The sequence below is a fragment of the Electrophorus electricus genome, chromosome 8, assembly GCF_041902795.1.
Source record: "Electrophorus electricus isolate QZ-2024a chromosome 8, ASM4190279v1, whole genome shotgun sequence".
Taxonomy (NCBI): domain Eukaryota; kingdom Metazoa; phylum Chordata; class Actinopteri; order Gymnotiformes; family Gymnotidae; genus Electrophorus; species Electrophorus electricus.
This window is the reverse complement of record NC_137504.1, coordinates 3,014,712-3,029,387: the sequence shown is the minus strand read 5'-3', so window position 1 is coordinate 3,029,387 and position 14,676 is coordinate 3,014,712. Positions and strand designations below refer to the sequence as shown.

At 46.6% G+C, this 14,676-nt stretch overlaps 1 protein-coding gene across 12 annotated transcripts in view; it reads right to left on the bottom strand.

The window, feature by feature from the left end:
- The window catches only part of LOC113573722 (sema domain, immunoglobulin domain (Ig), transmembrane domain (TM) and short cytoplasmic domain, (semaphorin) 4D), a 36,103-nt gene that overhangs the window by 6,277 nt on the left and 15,150 nt on the right, over positions 1–14,676 (bottom strand). For 3 of the 12 annotated variants that reach the window (XM_035526965.2, XM_035526967.2, XM_035526966.2), the window contains exons 3-6: positions 3,926–4,059; positions 1,975–2,120; positions 1,642–1,704; positions 1,454–1,552 (exon numbers count right to left, since the gene is read on the bottom strand). In XM_035526965.2, coding sequence (XP_035382858.1) covers positions 1,454–1,552; positions 1,642–1,704; positions 1,975–2,120; positions 3,926–4,059 — 442 coding nt within the window. The other 9 variants (XM_081718885.1, XM_081718884.1, XM_035526969.2 and 6 more) reach the window with 8 other exon arrangements.

The following is a 14,676-nucleotide window of genomic DNA, read 5'->3' as shown; positions in this document are numbered from 1 at the left end:
GCTTGCCTACAAAGCCAAAAATGGACCAGCCCATTCATACAGGTCAATGGTCAAAGCCCGATCCGTACCTCGAGTACTTCGAACCTCAAGTACGGCTTGGCTTGAAATACCAGGCTTCACGTCTCATGGAAGACAAGCATGGAGACTATTCTCTGTCCTGGCTCCAAGATGGTGGAACAAATTTCCGCTTGCTGTCCGGACAGTAGAGTCCCTTGCAGTCTTCAAACGCAGACTGCAGACCCGTCTATTTGTGGAATATTTAAATGACCACTGACCCTGCTCCGATATTGACTAGCTAAATTAGTACTTATTGTAGGGTAATGTTTATTACACTGATATTAAACTTGTTTATTACACTTATCATTGTCTAAGATAGAGCTTATATGTATTGTGCACTTCTAGCCATCAGCAGTGATCCCTGTATTTATACAGTATTTTAGTTCATTGGTATGTTGGACTCTAACCTACTGTACTCTACTAGGATGTGTTCTATGAGGAAATGACAAAGCACTTTTGTAAGTCGCGCTGAATAAGAGCGTCTGCTAAATGCTATAAATGTAAACATAAATGTACATGTTGTGGGCAAGACGCTGCCCCAGCCTGAACGGACACGCGTAACCGGGTGCAGGAAGGTGGGTCTCCTGGCCAAGAAATCAGAAACAGTCAGTCATCGACCTCAGCGTGAAGTGCTACTGTTTACGTGCCTGACAGGAAAAACATCATCAGGCTAACATCCACAGTGGATTAGCAGGGCAGCTAACCACACTGACTAACCAGGACATTTGTGAACCTCCTGGTGGAGCGAGAGTGTAGATCCAGGGTTTGTCTTCGATTAGTAATGATTAGTAATGCGAGTAAAGGGGATCTATCCAACATAAGGGCCCAGGTCACTGGGGAAAATGTGTTTGGCGTACCTACACCATAGCTAACCAGGGAGAAGGTAATCGATTTTAAGATTTCACACCAGCTGATTCCACACAGCTTTGATGCCGATTTACACGGCCCTGCCAAACTAAGACTGTGTTTTGGAGCGGACCAACCAGAATGAAAGACAGCAGGCTGGAGGCCAAGCCAGAAAGCTGGGGGGGAAAAAAAACACACGTTGGTAGAAATCACAGGCTCCAAAAGCGTGGCCTTTCTAACCTGAGCTTTCTTTCCTCTTTACCCTTAAACAGGAAAGCTTCATTCAGGAGCAGGACAGGATTATTTTGCCCTCAACTGTGCAGACATAGTGAAATGAATCCCAAACTCTTAATTGATTGCCGCTCTGCCCTTTAACGAGCATAATGGACACATTTACTGCCAAAGACCCTACGTATTAGGTCACTAAGATCATGGCAGATGTTTCAGTGGTCAGTGTTACACTAGAACTCCTAATCCAAAAAGATTCCAGAACTGCTTCCTACAGCTCGAGGGGAGGTGTGCGCACACACACACACACACACACACCCACCAGGTAATCGCAGAGTGGCTGGAACGCATGTGTACCACACACATATAGTTTGTTTTCATCAAAGGCCTGCAGAACCCGGATATGGTTTTGACAGTCAGTCTGTAACACAAAAAAACACTGCTCAGAGAACAAGGGAAACCATACAGGAACAACCCCCCACTTCTCAGTTGTTTATTTTTTAATCATACCTCTTTGGACTTCCCTTTTAAGATGCATTTGTTCATGTGGCTTTCTGGAACATTCCATACTACCTTTAATAGTACACAAAGGAAAGAAAACACTTGTAATACCTGCACCAAAAAAAAACACTAGACTCCGGTCATTAAAAAAACATATCAAGTCACGTTAATCTTACGAGCATTTAACCTCATCACAGGTAGTGTCACTTTACCTTTCACTAAATAAGCAGCATCAATTGGATTCACAAGTGCGCATCACCTCCAAGAGATAAAAGTAGCGCTTTAAACCCGTCGTGGATAAATGACGGCCTTCGCCGGGCGTCGCGCAGGGCCCGTCCTCACCTGGTTGTTCTTCACGGACACGTTGTTGAGGCTCAGCTCAAAGATGGTCTCCCTGGCTCCAACATACAGCACGTCTCTCTCCTCACTCAGCAGCAGGGTGGAGTAGTTGAGGACACCCGGCTCAGAGAACTCTACCAAGCTCACGTCTAGACCGGCGGAAAGAGGCGTGCACACACACACAACCAGCTGGGGTTAAAGGAAAGCTTCGGTTTCCGAGAAAGGATAACCTGAAGAGAGGCAAGAAGAACTGCAAACTAGAAAATAAATGAAACACAATCGCTCGCAAGGACTCAGCATAAACTGATCGGCCATCCTGGCAAGCCTGCAAAGGGCAGGAGGACCCAACGCACGGCCTGCGCTGCAGAGACTTCTGGGGACCCGGCGGACGGCCTGCCTGCACTGGAGACACTCCTGGTCCTTTAGGTGCTCATTTCTAGACTGTTCTAAACGCAGTGATGTGAGGGCAACTGTGGGTTACATAAAAGGCACCAAGTGACAGCATGTTTTCTTGATCCGTCACGTGATGAAATTCTTTAGTGTCCCTGGCCAAATGTGCATGTGAATAAGACAGAGAGAGAGAGAGAGAGATAGGCACAGAGGCACCATGCTGAGCTCCCAGGATGTTCAGGTCAGACGGATGTTTGACCCTCCCAGTGTTGAGACCCGCTGGTGGGAGTCAGGCTTCTTCCAACCCTCCTCTGTGTGTGTGTGTGTGTGTGTCTGTGTGTGTGTGTGTGTGTGTATATGAGAGAGAGAGAGAGATATGGATTTTATACCTAGATGTGTGCACCTGTTTTAGAATGAGACCATTTACATGACAGTGACAGAAGGTGTGTGATCTAACACACCATGCAGGTGTGTGGTAGTGAGTATTTATGGGGGTGTAATTCAGTGATTTACATGGCGCTGACAGCAGTATATTCTTGGCTTTGTGACTGTGTGTTGTGTGCACACGCACACGTGTTTATCCATGTCTGGGTCTGTACCACACACACACGTTAAAAAGTAAAAATGTGAAAAGACATTCTGTTTCTGTACATCGCGCGCGCGCACACACACATACACACACACACCACTCTTCTTATTGGACACACAGGAAGCGACACACACACACACAACTGTCTCTGCAAAGTGCATGCCAGACTGTCTACCAGCACAAGAGGACCGCATGTGGCGAAGGGCACGAAACTGATAAATAGTTGGCAGTTGCTCAGGACGAGGCTTCATTGTTCAGGCACTCTCTAGAAAAGCCAAAATGCAGCGCGCGCCAACAGTTCATCCATGAGGCAAGATTTAACGTCAGCCCGTCTGCGTGAAACCGGCGGCCCCTATCCCCACAGGACAAAAATGATCCCATGTGTGTCGCTGAAACTCTCAAAGCTAAAACCTCACCAGAAACTGACATTACATTACACTCTAGAACCACTTTGAGAATACTAGAAACAAAATCTCTAGAAGCAGGTTGACAGCTTACAAAATACAGGCTAGGTTTAAAAGGTTTTACTCAAGTCTTGTTATGGAACAAAGAGAATAAAATAACAATAATAATAAAAACAACAGGAAAAAACCCTCAGAATTGTAAATGTGGGTAGTGGTAGCCCAGTGGTTAAGGTACTTGACTTGTAATTGGAAGGTTGCTGGTTCAAGCCAAGTTGCCACTGTTGGGCCCCTGAGCAAGACCCTTAATCCTCAATTGCTCACGTTGTTCTCAGTTATAATTGTAAGTTGCTTTGGATAAAGCTGTCACCTAAATGCCATAAATGTTTTCAGTAAGGGTGGCCTTAGACAAATCAAAATGTGAGGTGGTGCAGTTTTTCTGCTGAGACTGTGGAACTGCTGCTACTCAGAGCAGTCTGACATCTCAATGACCAGAACAGTGCACACAAAGAAATAAGAGAGACCAGTTAAGATTCAGTATTCAGTAAACGTAAGAAAACTCAACTGCCAGTACCTTCATGTCTCCACGAACTCCTGGCGACACTGGACGGTCCATGAGCAGAAACTTCCAGAAGCAATCCCAGGAAAACTCCCAACACGCTGAGCGCCATGTTAGGCTCCGGAACCTTGGGTAGCGTGAGGTTACCTCTGTAGGACACAGAAACGAATTTAAAGAGGACAGAGAAAGGGAGAGAGATACTCTCTCTGAGACTCCACCTGTGTAGCATGCTCAAACAATGGCACAACAGTCAGCTGGAACTGAAAAAGGCCCCACTTCCTGTGTGTGTGTGTGTGTGTGTGTGTATGCATGCATGAGTCAAAGGAGTGTGAGAGCAACACAAGTCTTTTTTATCTTTCTATGCAAACCTCTGAATGTCCACAAGTTGCTATTGGTGTGTGTGCACTTTTCCTTCCCCCTTACAAAGCAGAACAAGAGATTTCACAGAAAACGAAAAGAAAGAACGAAAGAAAGAACAAAAGAAAGAACAAAAGAAAGAAAGAAAAAAACACATCAAACTGCTGATCACAAACAGGAAAGTGCTTTAACTGTAAAACAAAGTGATTGGCTGAAAGTGTTCACCTTCCTGCATGCGTTTAGGTTTGCTCCTTGGACAAAGTGTACACTTGGTAATGTCAAGTCTATTTAGAATATTTAATAATAAACATATGAATGACTATTAATAACCAGAAGCTATTGCTGATTAAACACATATTTGGTAGAATTGTATCTTTAGAGGCCCAAAACCAACCAAAAGGTGTTAACTACTTTATTAAAAAAAAAAAAAACTTACAGAGTTCATTAGGCCATGGTGCAGTTTACTGATCCACATTCCTAGCTAGCTACATTAATCAGATCATTATTAAACATTCGGATTAAACTGGCCGTCTTGGCGCACAGAACACACTAACCAGCAGAGCAGTTAGCTTCTGCAACCAGTTTTAGACCCCTTGCTAAGGCCAACTACAAAAAAAAAAAAAAAAAAAAAGCTGATCCAGTGTACGTCTAAGCCTAACCCTCACCTTCATCAGCTCTTCATCGGTGAAGAGCGCCTCACCCTTCGGGTAGATTTATGGCGCAAGTTTAAGGTAAGATAAGATGAGGCCCCTTTGCTGGGGGCAAATCCCAGTGTGACCGGGCCAAGCTTTGTCCCTGCTCAAGCTCGGCGGTGCGCGCCAGGGGTTAGGAACGCAACACCGTAAAACCCACAAGCCGATACGGACACCGCGCATTTCCACGAAGAGGCGGGAATGTCCCTTTCCGCTCACCTTTCCGAGGTTTAGGGCAGAGTTAGCGTACACAGGACAGCTGTTCTTACTCCACGGCACCCACGGTGTAAAGATTACACCTGAGATAACAGTTACTATGGCGACGGGCTGTTCCTCCGTCTTAAAATTGCAAGGAGAGTTTAGGGTTTTGCACGAGAAACGAGCGATGGTCACAAAAACGAAAAATATAGAAAAATAACAGAAAAAGAAAATAATCTGGTTTGGTGAATTAGATCGTGTATCCACACTATTCTCATCTGTCACACTAATGGAGCCGTGATGGGGGATTTAACGAAGCGCGTTCAGACAAGCACTGTGACTCCACTACTCACTAGAGGCAAGTTTAAAACACCACATTTCACACACACTTAAATCTGATTAGAAACAGAACATCCGGAAATCAGTTCCATAAAAACCATCTCTCGCAAAACGTGTTTCAAAAGAAACACGGACAAATCCCGCATTTGTACCGTCACCGCAGAACAAACCACCCCATTCCCCCGCCTTCCCTTATTCTCATTCAAGCACATTATCTGATCGCAGCTCACATATCTGAACTCGATGCCACACCTCCGTAACGTTCCCGTTCTGTTCCCGAGCTCGCCTCATCCCGGTCCCACTCTTCCCCCGACCGCGTGGCACCGCCAGACTGCGAAAGGGTCCCGCGGTCTACCCAAACAGGGACGCGCGCTCAAAAGCACAGCGCGATGGCGCCCGAGGTGCAGAGTGACTCGGAGAGGCGAAACGCGAGAGCGTAACAGCCCACGCACCGTGTGCGTGACAGTCCATTGCCTTGGGAGGCTTTTCAGATCCAAGCAACTATGGGAGGTAGCGCGTGCGACGACAGATCTCTCGTTTTAATTTTATAGAGCATTGTTTAATTGTTTTTCTTTAAAAAAAAAAAAAGCAAACAAACAAACAAAACTTGGTTTTGCGTTCATAGAGCAGCACGATTGCCTTTTTAGCGTCACGTGACCGCTTCCGCTGATCAGCTACACTCTGGCCGGATGAGATCTGCGTTTGTGCGTCCTCCGGGTACGCACGTGGGCGGTTCGTGTCCAAGCGGTGAACCCTATCGCGTGTCGCGCCGAGAGGAGAAAGGGGATTGTGCGACCTGGTAGAGCAGGTTTTGGGTTCCTACAGTTTAGTGAAAAGATCTCAGCACATATACAGAGGGAGGAGGGCGAGTCTGGCCTACACAAAAACACCAGAAGAATCAAATTTCCTGCTTCCTGCTAATGCTGCCATTAAAAAAAAAACTATTAAAAGAGCCCTTTTACATTTAATATACCGAGAACAAATGAGTTCAGCACAAAAGCCGTAACAGTCAAGTGCCCTACAATGCTCGGCTGAAGCTGAGAGACCCAGGCTGGTGTCTGCCCTGCCCCGCAACGCTGCCGCCTCATCCATCCTCTTGTTCTGCCACTGCCCCATATTTCAAGGATCAGGCTTTGAGGTTGAAGAAAGTACAGAGAAAGCCAGGGAAGAATGCATCAATGGAACACGATCTGAGCAAATCTGAGCCGGTGGCGCGGACGCCCGTCACCATGGAAACAAGATCACGGGACACTCATCGTTGTAACCATCTGCACGAGAGAACATCACAGGAAAGATGATTTTTATTGACTCGGCTGGATGGAGCATCCCCAAGGCCTAAGAGGGGTTTGCCAGTTGTTTCCATTTCATTTTTCCGTACTCCGTCTCCTGTAGGAGGGAAAAATCCATAGTGTTCTCCCAATAAACGCTGACAGAGCATAGAAACCAATAAAAGAAGACCAATAAAAATGTGCAATACAAGCAATAGTATTACCGATAAAGTTATTAAATTAAAATTCATCAATAAATTGATTATTGTATAGCAGTAGATTAAGTAAAATGTTAAAAATGAAAACAAATAGAATAAAAGAAATAATAACAAATGATAATCAATAAAAGTAGGTAGAAATACTAAGACCATAAATTTATAAAACAAAACACGCTACATGAAAGCCAGATGAATTAAATGTTTCCATTTAAAAATATCAATATTTTCAGTCTCTCTCTCAAGCACTCGAAAGCTTTTCTTGGTGGTGGCCTGGGTTAAACCCCAGTGCATTTAGTTTAGAGGTCAGATACTTTCTCTAGACCTTTGAACCAGTGATCAATACTTCTGTTTTATCCTGGATGAAAGAAAAAAAAAAAAAAAAAAAAACATCCCGAGACACCCAGGCCTTTATGTCTAAGATATGGTTAACAAGCACGCCAGTCGCCTGACGTCATCGAGAGAGACAGCCACGCAGAACTGGGCGTCATCATGCAGGAGATACCACGCCTCCTGACAACACTGCCCAGGGGCAGCACGTACAAACACAAATGCAACAGTCCTAAAATGTCTAAATTCTGATTTACACTCCGGTCCCTGACAAATAAAAGAAAATAAACCATGACCGTACGCAGCAGTGAAACTCCCCAGAGCACCACAGACAGAGAGGTAGCTCTAATAGAGTAGGCCCGAGCTCATGCGCTCCATAGTGTCTTTACTCTATGCGTTGTGGATCTGTGTGAATGCTGTACAAGGTAAGAAGGCTAGTCTAGCGTGTGCTGCACCTGTTTGACCCACGCCGCACCCCTACAACTCTGAAAACGCAAATGGGTCACAGATACTGGCACCAGGCCTACTGGGATGTCATGTGCCTTTTCAAAACATTCAGTTCCTGCCAAACCCATTCTTTCACATTCCCTCACACACACACACACACACACACACACACACACTCTCTCCATAATCTCTGTCCATCTCTCCCTTTCCCTTGGCTTTAACAGTGCTCTTGGCTTGCGTTCAGATGGCACACTGATCTGGCATCGCTATGGGGCCACTCAGTCACCACCCAAAGGCCTTCCCACAATCTGCTTTCCCACTGTGGCCACTGAAATCTCCCACAATCCCACTCTCTCTCAAGAGCTTGCTGTCCGACGGTGCCCGTGCCCGCATGCGCGCGTGTGCGTGTCGCACTCTCTAATCTCAGTGCTTTACTCATCTAACGGTCACCAGCACCGTGAACTTCGGTAGGGGACCTCTGGTCAGGACGTCCCAATCCGTGTGTATAGAGGAGGAGGAAGGGACAACAATGTAAGAGCAGAAGGCAAACAAACTCCCCATGTGAAACCCTTTGCGAGTTCAAAGCTCATTTGAAGCACCACAGAACCGTGGGAGGCAGTGATGCATTGTGGGAGTTTGGTAGCTGTGTCTAGGACTGGAGAGTAATGAGGGGTCGTGCGGTTCCTTAGGTACAGACCACCAGACAAGTCTCGGCTTCTTTGCTCTGGCAGGAGATCTGAAAACATTTTCATGACATCATTTCAAATGGCCGCGTGCGTTTACAACGGCGTGGGTATGAAAGGAAGGGAAAAAAAATAAAATAAATAAAAATGAAAAATTATATATATATATATATATATATATATATATATATATATATATATATTTATTTATTTATTTATTTATTTTAAAGTAGGGCAAAAAAAACAAAACAAATAAAAACAAAGTCGAGCGGACATGGACGGAACCCTCTCTGTTCACTGCGTTTGTTTTGTCCATATTTGTGCATGTTTTCTGAAAGCTTTTGGATGTGGACAAATGTCTTCAGCTGCTCTGGAGGGTCAGGGCAAGTCCCTCTCTGCCTGGTTCACCCCCCCCCCAAAAAAACCAGACCCTAGCAGTGGTTTAAAAATATCATCTAAAAAGGTACAAGAATTAATGAACCACGTGAACCTCTTGTTCTTTGTCACAAAAGCAAGAAGAGTTTGCTTTTATTTTACCACTGAAAGATGATATGATAAAAGGAATTCCTGAGGAGGGATCACTGGTAGCGCTTACTATTTGCTCCAGGACTGATGACTCAACAGCAGCAGGCCGAGAAACTAAAACACTCAACAAAATTCAGCTACAGTAGGTCGGCGGCAAGCTTGTTCCCTTCGGCAACAAGAAACTAACCAGGAATAAACAGAAAAGCTACACATTCTAACCAGGCTAAAAGCAAGGCGCCTTGCACTTTAGTACGTCGGCGCTTGCGAAATGACTAAAGGGGGAGTTTTGCAGCGCTAGGCAACAGCAGTGCTTCTCAAAGGACACCAAATAGATACCCTCGCATATAATTACAGCACGGGGACAGGGTTCTGAGCTGAGCCAGGCCTAGAGTGACCACACTAAAGGCAAAGACAGGGTCAGCTACCGTAAAGGCCTATATTTGGAGTCCAAAACCCCAGTTTGCACACGCGACCCATGTGAGTTTGAAGAGAGGAAAGAAGAGGGCGAAGATGAAATGGTGAAAAGGGCGGGGGGGGGGGGGGGGTGTTGTAAACAAACAGAGACTGCAGAAGTGTGTGAGTTTCTCTCCCTTGCACTCTTACAACACCAAAACACACATATAAACATACTCGCGCAGCTTTGCTCTTACGGAACTGTAACACACAGTTGCTAGGTGCGTTTAACGCTTGCTGGGGTGCAAGAAGGTGAGCTCAGAGGTCCTTTTAACGTGTGCATGTGCTGAAGTCAGGAGCCCTGTTCAGGTACAGAGGTCAAACTCTACAAAAATAATTAAAAAGAAATAAATAAAAAATAAATAAAAAAATTTAAAAAAATCGGCAGAGGTGCTTCAGCCAAGCAGCAGAAAAAAAAACAAAACAGGTAGTGGAATAGAGAAACCTCATATGGAGCGCTCTTATTTTTGGAAGTGAGCGGGAATTCTCCAGAGCAGTCAGCTGGTCCTACATCCTCTCTAACACATGGCTCCGACTTCACCGAGCAGGTGGTAGAGCTCCACGGCAGTGGGACAGGTTGAGGAGAGCGCATGTTCTTTGAGAAACTCGAGACTCAGGGCAGAAGGCAGGGCAGGCGCAGGCCGTGCTAAACTAGCCGCTCGCATATGTCTGCCGGAGCTCTCGCCATTCTGGGAGATGTAGTGTCACTGACCTCCAGCAGGAAGAGCAGGTATCACAGTGACTGAACATCTGGAGGAGTAAACGTGCGCTCACGTTCCATGCCAATCAGATGGCTCTGGTTCCACGTCAGTGAGCAGCACTAACCAGTCCCTAATACAGAGAAGTGTCTGTTCAAATCCACTCAGTGCCATGACAACACCAGAGGGAGGTGTGTGTGTGTGTGTGTGTGTGTGTGTGTGTGTGTGTGTGTGAACCAATCATTGTAACCAATCAGCTCACTAGACAAAGAGGGAAGAGTTACATGTTAAAGGTCTAGATCTTTGACAGGAAATATGTTATTACCAGGAACACCTGAACATCACTTTATGAGCAATTTGGTTCTCATCAGCATTTCATGCACAAAAATTTTACTTCAAACCCTAACAGAGTCAAAGAAACTCTGACTTACTCACAGATGTTTATGTTTAGGTCTAGAGATATAGTGGTATCTGCAGTTAAACTTTTCTTTAAAGGCCTAAGATACGTGTGTGTGTGTGTTCCTACCTTCCTTTGACCCTTGACATCTCTGTAAGAGCCAGTTCTCAGCACCAACCACACCTCCCTTTAATTACCAAGCAGCCACTGACCATATTCCCCCAAGCTACATGGGAGTGTATAGTAAAAAAAACCAAAAAACACCCACACCCCCACCCACACATTAATAAAAGCCTCAGAAATGAAAGCCAGTATAGTGCAGATGCAATGTACTAAGAGACAGGAAAAGAAAAAAAAAACAAATTAAATGAAAAAAAGGAAGCACTTCAGAAGAAAAAGCGACAGACGTGTGCGGGTACATGTCTGCCACCTTACACAGCGCTATTCTGGGACTATAAAGATCAGAGAGGTAAAATCACAGGCCTGAGCTACGATGCTCTACCGCAGGTGCCTGTGTGTGCACGCATGTGTGCACAACTCTGAAGAAAGATCAAGTTTAACTCTGGGAGGGCCAGATTACCTTTAGAGAGTGACAGTTATCGTGATCCTCCTCTCTCTTTCTGTGTGTGTGTGTGTGTGTGTGTGTGTGGTGTGTAACCTAGAGGGACTCAGTTTTCTAGAGCTTCCTTCCTCACAGAGGCCAGGCATTGCTGCAATACTAGAGTGGTGTCCTGTCACACACACACACACACAGTGGATGAAACCTTTAGACTATAGTGTGCACTGTAATTACTATATTGTATTACTGTTACGCATATCCCATCGTTGTACTCTACTGTTAATCTGAACTGTACAGAATCGAGAACTTCCCTCTGAATCAGGTTTCAAATTCAACACAGCAAACTTAACACAGCACTGCAGAACTGCTCATTGAGCCTGCTACCTTTAGACAGCTAGAAACCAGGAGGTGAGAGTGGGGGTGCAGTATCACACACACACACACACACACACACACACACACACACACACACACACACACACACACACACACACACACACACACACACACACACACACACACACACACACACACACACACACACACACACACACACTATTAAAACAGCCCTCCCTCTGCAGGCCGAATTAAGTACATGCTGTAAACGCAGCAGTTTTGCCTGCGATAGATCAACTCATTTGCCACCGGCCAGCGTCTAGCTCTGGCATTCCGTAACAGAGCGATCGCAGCGCGCCAGGCTCCCACTCGCTACCCATTCAGAGGCGCAGCGGAGCGGCGGGTTCATGCCAGGATTTAGGGTCACCGCACACAACCGCCCCCCCCCCCCCCAGCAGAGAGCCTGGCAACTGTGATGAAACACACAAACCAAAGCCCTCATTTCACACACAGGAGGGGAGAGGAGGAGAGAGTGAGCATTACAATAGAACAATTAAACAGATTCTTTACGCCAAAGAACGGCGAGGAGCACATGTTTTTAGGAGAGACGCCACAAAACCCCGCTGAGAACACAAGGAATGAGGAGCTGAAGTGTTGTGTAACAGCTGACACTGTGCAAAGGTCTGGTCTTTCCTGCACGTTGTACTGCACTCCGCCCCAACACAGTGCTCTTACTCGGGGTCAACCCTGGAAAAATGACTAAAATACACACACAGAAATCCACCGAACGCGCACATGAGCCAGCTAGAGCCAGCTAGAGAGAGACAGAGAGAGAGAGAGAGGGGGGGGGGTGGTGGAGAGGCTGAGAGAGGGAGAGAGAGGGGAGGGAGAGAGAGGGGGGTGGAAAGGCAGAGAGAGGGAGAGAGAGGGGAGGGAGAGAGAAAGAGAGAGAGAGAGAGAGAGGGGGAGGGAGAGAGAGGGGAGGGAGAGAGAGGGAGAGAGAGGGGGGTGGAAAGGCAGAGAGAGGGAGAGAGAGGGGAGGGAGAGAGAAAGAGAGAGAGAGAGAGGGGGGGAGGGAGAGGGGGAGGGAGAGAGAGAGGGAGAGAGAGGGGAGGGAGAGAGAGAGGGAGAGAGAGGGGGGTGGAAAGGCAGAGAGAGGGAGAGAGAGGGGAGGGAGAGAGAAAGAGAGAGAGAGGTCCGTGACCTTGTGACCTGCCATGGCAGCAGCTGGACCTCCACTCCTCCTCTTCCTCCTGCTCTCTCCTACCCTGACACAGACTGCCACATGTATTTGAAGAGTTGCACTGCGAGGCGAGTAGAGGGCAGGCAGGGTGGGGACAGTGAGGAGAACCAAATGCAAATCCAATAGCACATCAGCTGAGGCAGAATCAGAGAAAAGGAGACCCACCGAAACGAAACAAACACCAAAGCCCAACTCACACACACACACACACACAAAATCAATAAATAGCAGAGTGCACCATCAGCTGTGTGGCTGAGGAGAGTTAGCCTAGCAGCTGGAAACATGAGGAGGTACTGCTCCCTCACAGACCCACAAAACAGCAAGAGGGAGAGTGTGGTCAAGCAGACGGACGAGTGCAGAAGAGGAGGGGAGCGAGGAAGGAAGCTTCTGACCTGTAACTCTTCCACGATGTTCAACTAGATGAGTGAATCCTGGCTTCAGGGAGGGAGAATTATAAAATCCTCCAGCTGGGAGAAACACACAAACACACATACACACACACACACAGAGAGAGAGAGAGAGAGATGGCAAAATATCAGGGTTATTATGAAACTTCATACTAGTGATGGGCTGTTACAACACAGTAGATGCTGATGGCATGCATTAACACACAGGACAATGGAGATGGAGACTAATAAATACATCACATCCTCAGGAGACAGACACACACACACACACACACACACACACACACACACACACACACACCCCTCCCACCGGGCAAGTCTACTAATCATTAGCCAAGTTCTGATAAACACAAACATAATCAGACTCCCCTGTACTCCCTCCCTCACACACCAGCAAAAACAGAGAGAGAGAGAGAGAACATCTCAGGCACATTTGCTGAACCAGGAAAAAGAATAGTGCTGCTTTGAATTGGCAGCTGTCTTTGTGCATTTTAAAAGCAGCGTTGATGAGGTGTGTGTGTGTGTGTGCACATTAAAAACCACAAAACATGCACCCCAAAGCATGCTCGCACGCCTACACACACGCACATGCTTGCATGCACGCACAGACGACAGAAGCATGCAAAATAACCACAGCACGCAGGAGTTCAAATAAAAATTCAATAGATAAATAAACAAACAGATCTTTACAAGTTCTTGCATTATGGCTTTACAGGGTAACAAGGGTTTATAGAGGACTAAGTTACAGTTTGCAGGTGTGAGTTCTTTCTAACAGCAGTGAGATTATATTCCTGGCATGCCAGTATGCCAAGCAAAGCCCTATGGGTTTTAAAAGCCAAGTATCCACTGGTGATGCCAAGCCCCACCCGCCAGCTGGAACCTCCATCCAAACACTCCATCATCAGGACAGAAAAAGACACACAGACACTTTTCAACCTGTTACTAGGGGCGCACGCACGCAGAAACAGCAAGCTGTCCAAGCGATGGTTCCAAAACACCATTATTTGTTTTTAAATGCAAAACAGGAGATGTCTTCAGGCTGATGGGATTAACTGGAGCCCTTAAACAGGCAAGTGGGACACTGGGTAGCAGCGATCAGCCTAGGACACTGATCTGACATCAGTCGGGGGTGGTAGAACAACAACAACAACAACAGGGTGTCAGCTGGCCTGTAATGAGGAGAGGGATATGAGATTCTGTCCCTCTGTCCGGAAGCTTCTCTTCATTGACAAAGTGCTTCACAGGGGCCCTCCCAGTGGGCAGTGAGATACCGAAGCACTCGCTCGTCCCAGTGATTCAGACGTCTTCGGGATGAGATGTGCGAGCTGGTACCTGCGCTCTCCGAGAAGGTTCGCAGTGCCGCTCTGCAACACCTTCTTGCGGCGACGCAACAGAGCCGACGACTCTGGGCCGCAGGTGCGAGTGGATGCGATCTGGGATCCGGGAGCCTCGCACGGACATTTCACACTTCCTGAGCCAGAGGGGCGACCCCGACCCCGACCAGAGGTAATTAAAGCATGCCATACACATGGAATTCCATCACGTGCATGCACAATCAAGTGGCCAAATAAATAAAAACTAAAAAAAAAAAAAAAAAAAAGAGAGAAATTATTAGAACA